General features: G+C 42.5%; 1 protein-coding gene across 1 annotated transcript; it reads right to left on the bottom strand.

Annotated features, from left to right (window-relative positions):
- Positions 1-1,441: 1,441 nt before the first annotated feature.
- Positions 1,442-9,037, bottom strand: LOC140229481 (uncharacterized). Its single transcript, XM_072309736.1, has 3 exons — positions 8,908-9,037; positions 4,805-5,037; positions 1,442-2,641 (listed from the first exon to the last, which is right to left on the bottom strand). The coding sequence occupies exons 1-3, from the start codon at positions 9,035-9,037 to the stop codon at positions 1,442-1,444; spliced, it is 1,563 nt and encodes a 520-aa protein (XP_072165837.1).
- Between the last annotated feature and the right edge of the window lie 407 nt (positions 9,038-9,444).

Genomic DNA, 9,444 nt, shown 5'->3' with positions numbered 1-9,444 from the left:
TTGTTTTTTTCAAGCAGAGGTGAACTTTTACCCACAGTGATATGTATTTCACCTGTCGCCCGTAATAGCCTAATGCGCTGTTCCATCCTTGAAGGGATGTGCACGGACATTATACCCCTATTGCTTTCGAGTCGTGCTGTATTGCAACGCGTTATAGGGAGCAGACAACCTTGCTCAACATGAACTATTTTCTCACATGATAAAGTTATGTCATTCGCACGTAAATACCAAGCAGTGAATGATTTGCTTCTAAGTTTTGGCGAGTAGACACGTACCGAAATTCGCATAACTTACTGTTTTACAGATTTGTAGGCAACCCGTGAGAGGAAGACTATTCGCATACTTCAGGCAGTGCAGATACACTTAACTCTCATGGTTACAGTTTGATATACCAAAGATTCGTTGATCCAAAAATGAAAGAAGGTTCGTTATTCCGAAAGTTTGTTTTAAAAATTGAAATAGGCCTAACGTTTGTAATTCCGAAGGTTCGTCAGTACGTACCTTCCTTTCATTTTCGGATCAACGAAGCTTGGGAATAATCAACCCTATTTCATTTTCGGAATTACGAATTTTCAAAATAACGAACCTTCGGAATAACGCAACGAATGTACGAATTAACGAACACTTTTTTGTTCTTTTTCGGATAAACGAACTTTTGGAATAAAGAGTATCACGTTGTACCCACTCTTATAGTACTCGTAGAGGTAGGATAATACAGCAAACAACCCGTTTGATTTGTCAACACACTGTGAATATGTACTGAATGTTCTTGTAATGCTAGATCTTAAGAGTCAGCTTTCAGGTTTGTAGTAGCTTATGACACATATAAACTTGAAAGTACATGTTTTAAATTCACGAATTTCATGTGACACTCACCATGTGACACTCACCATGTGTCATATAGCCCATGAGTCATACAGCCCACGAATCATACATCCCATGAGTTCGAAACTCGGCAAACAAAGCCTACGAGACCGACACAATAAGCCCCGTGTTGTAATGTCGAACTCATGGGCCTTATTTGGCCAGTGTCGAAATCATGTGCTGTATGACTCGTGGGCTGTATGACTAATGGACTCGTGGCTCTTCTTGTACACACTGACTTTGAAGACTAGACGTTTCTGCAACACACCCAACATGGGAGAAATAACATTTAGGCCTGTGTAACTCTCACTTCAAAACGAATACAGGAACATAATTATGCTTTACTAAGGTCTATTGATCATGTTTATCACAATGACAAAAAAGGACAATTCGAGTGGAGCATGTTTCAGTAAATAATATGGAATCTAAACAACTTTGAGATGATCTAATTAAAAGATTCGAATGACGAGGGGATGGCAACGTTATTCTTATGATTGTCCACCAAATAAGCGATGACCTAGCGCTATCTCTAAGGAGAGTTCTATTACTACTTGACTCTTTCCAGCTTGATGATCACTCAGGTCAACCTCTTTACCTCATGACGTAGTCTATCATACTCGTCCCATTGTTTGTTCGCGTGGGCCAAGTCGCGATCTTTAATCAACTGAAAGACATTTTTGTTGATCTTGGATCTTGGATACTGGGAAGAAAATTTCCGGAGAGCTTCTTGATCCCGATTCCCGACGGGTGCCCCACCTGTACAGTTCCTCTTAGGGACAGTCAGCGAGCAATACACCATGAAATGATCGCTGAGGGAAACACGAACGACGCCCGACTTGACTTTGGTATGGTTGTCGGTGTAAATCAAGTCGATGATGCTTTCAGTCACATTGTCCTCTCCCTTACTTGAATATCTTCTGCGTTCCGTTCTAGTTGGATCCTTGATCAGCTGCTTTAGCTGACAGCTTTCCTCCATCCCTTTTAGAGTTCGTAGTTTTGATTCTACTGTGGATCTTTGCGCCGCTGCTGCGTCGGCAAGCTTCATGTCGAAATTGAAATCTCCGAGTACAACATAGTTTGTCTTACATCGGCATGTTTTTCCCTTGGTGGAAGCACTGCTGTCTTTGGTAGTACCGCCAGCATCTTTGCTGGCAGCAGACTTTGTCCCCTTTCTCTTCACAACATCTGCGGATGCGTCTCGCTTGTTCAAGAGTCCACATTTCTCGTGGGCTTTTAGCTCGTGAATGTTACTTACTAACTTCTCGAAAGCCGCAATCTGGTCGCGTGTTCCAGGGGGGACGTAAACGTCGAGGATTCGAAGTGCCTTGCGTTGCTCACACTTATCAGTGTGCCTCGCAGCTGCGCCTGCCGCTGCTGCTGCTGAGGCTCTGCCTTTGGCGGCGGTCTGCTTCGCAGGTTGACCAAGGTCTAATTCAACACATACCATCTCAAGGCTAGGGTCACAGTTCAGGCACTTGCATCTCTCTGCCAACTCTGCCTTGACGTACACCATGACCCCTCCACGTGGACGGTTTTCTGAGTTGGGCTTCCCATCTCGCCGCTCGATTATTTCGTAACCAGCCACCTCGAAGTCTGCCTCCCTGTTGCCGTTCCTTAGCCACGTCTCACTTAGCGTCATTATGTCTACGTTAGTCCTGAATAGCAGCAACCGAAGTTCGTCAATTTTTGGAGGCAGAGATTGGCAGTTGAGATGGCCTATAATAATGCCGTCGCATTCCCAGAGACGCGCAAGGTCTTGTTGAACGACATCTGGAGGCTGTTGATGAGAAGACGTGAAGGTATGTGTATAGTAAAAACTAGTACAAAACATTTTGTGTGTTGCTAATCAAGCATTTGACGCAACGGAGACTAATAAAACAGTGATGGCATCAATCGACGAGAAATAAACATTGCATTTTTTTTTTATTCAAGTCTAATTTGTGAAAAAAAGTGTGTTATGCATTCATCTACTGAAGAATGACAGGGCGATTCATCTGATTGCAATTATGTAGAGGTTCATTTTTTCACAATCAGTCAAAACTTAGCCTTGTGACGAGACTTTCGCCTGCAACGGATCTGCAAGCTGCATCCGATCTTGACTGCAGGAATGAAGTTCTTCCGCTAACCGACGTAGCTGGCGCCCGTTGAGAGTCCGAGACAGGAAGGGCTCCGGCCGGTGCGAGGGAACGACTTTCCAGAAGTATAGCATCTCTACTGCCGTGAAACCACGTAACAAACTTCTCAATTTCTTGGTTCATGGCAAAGACAAGAGATCTACTGATGACCAAAATGGCTCGATTATCGAGTTCCGTGTGATGGCTGCAAGAGTTGTTACATCGGAGAGACAGCAGGAAGACTTGGAACCAGGAAAAAAGAATACCAACAGGAAGTCGACGCCAGCGAATCCTCGTACTTCACAAGAGGAAAAAAGAAAGGTAGGGCCACCGGAACTGGGAAGGAGGGGGGGGGGGGGCGGGGGGAGACGGTGGGGGTGCCGAGGGAGCTCGCTCCACCCCCATCCCCTGTTCACAATTATTTACATAGGAATACATAGTGTGTACCCCTTCGGGCCTCCCCCACTTTTTTTTTTTTTTTTTTTTAACCCAGGAGGTGACTCCTGAAAACATTGCCGATGCATTCTCTTTTGGGGAGTGTGGATAAGGCCTGCGCTGAAGGCTTTTTTTTTTTTTTCACCACACTGGAAAAGAGCTCCATCCCTGCATGTGACTCAACCAAACCCACACGGTGGGTAAGGAGGCCTTCTACATTCGGAAGGAACAAGGGAAAACAAAAGAACAGGGACGTGGGGCAATACCGTCTACGGGCATTTCACACTCTTTTTCACCATACTATCCCAGTCTCTCGGACAAGCGGACTCTCAACGAGCGCCAGCTACGTTGGCTAGCGAGAGAACTTCGCTCGCACACAGCAAGATCGGGGGGGGGGGGGGGGATGGGGCATTTCCTGAAGCATTTTGTCCGACAAAGTTGTCGGACAAATTTGCTATCAGCCAATCAGATGCAAAGATTTCAGTAGCTTGTAACAGTTTGTAAGAAAAATATCCGACCAAAACGCTTCATGAAATGCCCCCTGATGAAGCTTGCAGGTCCTCAACAGGCTAAAGTCTCAACACATGGTACATTTTTGACTGATTGTGAAAAAAAAATGAACCTTCACATAAATGATAGGATGGCATCTACCTCATGGTCCCTTTGGTAGGAAAGCAAATAAAACTAGTAAATTGATAAAGAACAAATGAAGAGATGAAGAAATGAATGGTCAAGTAGATTAATCGATGATTCCACCCAAAGATACTATAAAATTATGTGAAATTCAAAAAAAAAATCCATGGCGGATTTCTTTGTTTATCTGTTGTTAGTTTGAATTACATGAAGGTTGGTTTTTTTTTTTCTCTGTGTTTTTGACAGAGCGGTAATTCCCCCCCCCCCCAATCACCTCAATTTCCTATTGATGACATGCCATCGATGCCACTGGTACATGGGAATCATAAAATTGGCCAAATAAGAGAGGGCACTTTGAATGGCTAGGTTAGAATTACTCCGAAGCACGTTTGCAATACTTGTTGACCATTTTCTTTATGTCACTCGCCATTGGATCTATATTAACTCGGCATCTGGCATCAGCTGGGCTCATTTTGAAAAATAAATTGTAGTGATCAGCCTACTAACAAATCATCTTACTTGTTTTCCAATACACTAGATTTGCGTCTGCTGAAAACTAAGCGAATGGACACACACACACACAAAAAAAAAACCGAGACGCAACAAATGAATACAGTAAAAACAAACACAACAATACTGAGAATATAACACATCCCCATTCGCCTACTCAAAGAGACATCCCGTGAAAAGGCTATTCTATTTCAAATTACAGTAAAACGCATTATGTTTGAATGGCGACAGCATTGTTCCAGGCCTACCCTAGGTAGGAGCACCAAGACTCCATTCCCATGCATAGTCTCCAGGTCTGCCACGGTCTGGCAGGGCGAGAAGCGGTGGACGCCGATCTTCTTGGAACTTGAAGCCAGTTTGGCGAAGAGTATCCCGGTGGATCGTAGGAGTTTTGCATGTCGCGGGTATTTGGCGATGATTTTCTCCTCCAGTTCGTCGCGGGTCCAGGCGCGGTCAAGTCCTTTCTCAAAGGAGCAAGTTCCTGCGAACATCATTAAAAAAAAAGAACTTATAGTTAAAGGGAAAGTTCGGGCGAATTTCATAATTTCACATCATGAAGTACATAAATCGACAGATCCGTGTTTAGATTTGTGGAATTAATTATGGTCCTTGAGCAGAGAAACCAATACTCTGAAAAACCCAAAACAAACACTGAATAAGGATGCTGACATAGCAGCTTCACCATAAGAAGGCATGAGTGGGGGCTCACCATAAGAATGCTCGAGTAGGAGGCTCGCATCATTTCAGAAATGTAGCAATGTAACCCATTACAATACCGCTTGCTTAACTTAAGGTCACGTGTAGAATTTATGCATGCCAAGTTCTTCTTTTGTTCTGCTTACTTGAGCCTCCACTTATGCATTCTCATGGTGAAGCTGTTATGCCACCATCCTTCTTCATTGTGATTTGTTATGAATAATTTTGAAAACATTTTTATTCCTTATCCCAATCACTACAAATTATGAAACTCTGTACCCAGTATAACCGATTTATAGTTGTTCAAATGTAAAAGTCTGAAAATCAGCCGGAATTCTCCTTTAATTAAACAGCTTCTTTCTGATAGGGATTGAAGATCAGCGATTGAACAACCTGCATGAAGAATCGACCAAAGGCAATTATATAGTGAGTCGTATGACTTCCACTAGTAGCACTATCAATATTCTTCTGATACGTAAATAGATATTTGATATTATACTCCACATACTAAGAATCTGTCTACAGGATTGGTCTAAAACTGATCACGTGATAAAGCGTAGTTTTGCACATCACATCACCTGAGAAGAAAAGTTCGTTACACTCTATGATGATAGTCATTTTGTTTCGCTAATCTCTTAGTCCACACAGTCCTAACGCGTGATATAACTTACAGTTTTGAGTACGCGCGAAATAAAAGTGCATTGCACTGTGGTCTATCGTTTGACCCGGGTCAAGGTGATAGACCACAGTGCAACGCACTTTTATTTCGGTGTCGGCCACGCGCGGGGCGCGGAGCAAATTCGTTGCTTTGTCATCTACGGGCTTACGTCTAAAGTGAACTACGTAGCCTAAGCCTTGAGGATACCTAAAGACAGCTAAAACGGTTTCAGATGTGGAACAAAATGGGAATATCTAGGATCCTAGATGTGGAATATAAAGCAAATAATCAACTTTTAGTTTCAGGCAATGAGACAAACTATCACTTCCTCGGCGATCTGAAATGTGTACGCTATCTTTCCTCAGCTGCGCTTCGGAAAGATAGCTACATCCAGATCGCCTCGGAAGTGATAGTTTGTCCCATCACCTTCACCAACGTTGATTATTTGCTTATTCATACCATCATGTATCCACTTACTCTAGACATGAGTTTATATACGGCCATTACATTAAATATCAGTGTTCCCGACGCCCTTTCACAGATCAACTTCATCCCATAGCATAACACTCATCTCACTTCGCTGCACCCCTCTGCACGACTGCTATACATCACTCAATGAGCAGCAAAATTTATAAAGCGCTTTATTTCATGTTGCACGACAATATTTTGCTCTTCGTGTTAGCTTACGTATGTGTTGAATATCGTGTATAACTGTATATTGATCTTGACTGTTTGCTTGTTTTCATTTTCCATTTCACAAGATGGCTGGATTGCCCATAATTCAGCTGCGCCAGCTGGTCTTCCATGGGGTCTAGTTGCTTGTATTATACAAGGCGGGTCACTTCACCTGATTGGACACCCTGCTCTTTGCGATGAATGAATGAAGCGAGACCTGAATCTTTTATAATTATACGACGTCAGGGGTTGTGACTCTTTCAAGACCTCCATTCCATGTCCAGTCCGAAGGACAATCCGGGGGACACTCTTCTACGTAATCTTCTATATAATTTTCCAATGTCGAATATTGTTACTTTGCATTAATGACGGAGGGGCAATGGAAAGAAAAGGCATCACAAACAATATTCTGAATAGGAAGTAGGTCTACACTGTTGTTTGCTGTATAGTTGTTGAGTTGAACTGATAAGGGTCTAAACAGGGTCTTTATTTTTGTGAAGATATAGTACATACTCTCTTTCATGGCATCTCAGAGTGATAGGACACTTTACAAGCAAGCAGATTTTTCAAATTGATCTGAATCGAATTGAAATCATTCTCATATTTCACAAAAAACAACATCAAATACAATACAAATCACTGGACAAAAGACATCAAAATCATCGGATTACAATTGAATACATGAAAGACAAAAGTATTGCCATAAAACTATGCAATGATATCAGGGCGAATCAACAAGGAACACAAGGCTATAAGCCAGTTCACAGTTAGCACTAGTCTGCAATGACCTCTCCAACCAGAGACTTTGCAAAACATGGAATAGTCCTCAAGAGCAGTTGAAAGCAGCACTGCAGGAAGTGTTAATTTACATGTCAGTTCTGCATGAATGGCTTTTGTTAATGTTGCTGAAAAGAATGCACATTCACCTGTAAATACCAATCTGCACCTGGTTCATTTACAGCACAGTTGTCAAGAAGCCCTATCTAGGTTTTGAATACCTCAGTTGCAAATCCATTTCAAGAGAAGGTCTGCAATGAACTTTATCTGCACATGCTCAGATTGTAACTGTGAACTGGCTTATTAGTGAGTATACGACGAAACCAAAGCTTAGGTCCTTTACGAGTAAAAGTGTGAAATATGATTTTTTAATCGACCACCAACACACATACACACACACGCACACACACGCACACACACACACACACACACACACGCACACACACACACATACACACATGCACACACACACACACCCACGCAGAAACACAGGCCTAACCTTTCCAACCTTGACAAATTGGTTTATTGGATGACCTAACGAAATATTTTGAATCTTTCAATGTAATATACATGTATCTGTATACTGATTTATGTATAGAGATACACAGTATATACGCGACTCCGTATGATCAGGGAGGTGGGATGAGTCTCATCCCACCTCCCTGGTATGATATTGACCAAAGTATTTACATGTACCAGGGAGATGGGATCCCACCTCCTGCATGTACGCAGCAACAATGGCATTGTACGTAGACGACCAGCAGGTAACGCCACCGAGTAGTCTGGTCCTCGTAACCCCGGATGCGGGGAATCCCCGGCGTTCTATACGGACAACGCTGCAAAAATTAACTACAATGTACCAGTACCAGTGCATAACACAAATGTATATGGAAATCGAAAGAGAAAGAGATGTGGAAGGTACACAGAGAAAGATATGGGGGGGGGGGGACTTACGAAAGGAGAAGAAGATACGCACATAAAGCGTCCACCGTATGATAAAAATGCGGATATTTGTCAGAAATCCCGGGCAGAAATTCTAATTTCTACCCCGTGGAGGTGTGCAGCATCATTGTATATCAACTTATTCATGCAGTGCAAATCTGGTGTCTGATTTGATTTGATTTGATTTATTCTCTGTATGGCATCATTTACAATATTTTTAGCAGTGCAATCAAACATAATATATACAAATATGATACTCACAAAATTGAAGTTTCTACAATTTCAACAATTTTTATTACACATAGTACATGAGTTATAAAGTACCATACAGAACGGTTGTCAATAATATAAGCTTGACCCTTTGGCAACCAATGATACAATACGTTAAGGCAATAAGAGAAGGGGGTCCAACATGATGCTCTCGCTTGGAAAAGAGGGATAATGAAAAAGAGACAGAAAGAGTTAGGTTCTGGATTATATCCACGGACTCGCAGCCCACCAACGAGATACAAATGGACATCGTGCCGGTGACTAGAAACTGCATGTCAAACTCTGATTACGCCGATCAGAAATTAGGACTCGCCTCCACTGTTCTAAACTTACCGAATCCTTTGGCTTGCAGTTTATCACGCATCTCTGGGCTCGGGTATATGTTCTCATCGCGATATGATGGAGGAAGAAGAAATATTCCAGATTTCACACTCCAAAATCCACTTTTCTGTGCTCCCGGCATATTTCTCTATTCTTTTTTCCTTCGCTCACGCCCTCGCTCCTCCACACGTGTAATCGTATAATAGTCATGAAAGTACGCCTCGTCCACTTCGTGATTGGGACGCTGAATACTGTACCAGCAAACAGTCTTGTATTGATAAAAAAATAATGTTCGCAAACTATGACTATACCACTGCGGATGAGGGTGTACTAGACTTATCAATTCGGAGGGACTTTGCAACTTTTTTCCCCCCTTGGTTGCACTTCCGTGATTTCGATAGACAGAAATGCTTACAGTTCACTGGACATCCGTTTGTGTCACTTGCCAATCTTTCTGCTCAAGTCTGTCAGATTTTTGGCTATTAACAAGAGCTTCCGGATTGATATCAATCGGGCATTAACAGTGTTGACATCTTTTCATCCTGTTCT

This window comes from Diadema setosum, chromosome 1, assembly GCF_964275005.1.
Source record: "Diadema setosum chromosome 1, eeDiaSeto1, whole genome shotgun sequence".
Classification (NCBI taxonomy): Eukaryota; Metazoa; Echinodermata; class Echinoidea; order Diadematoida; family Diadematidae; genus Diadema; species Diadema setosum.
Note: the sequence above shows the minus strand (reverse complement) of the source record. Positions and strands in the feature narration are given on the sequence as shown.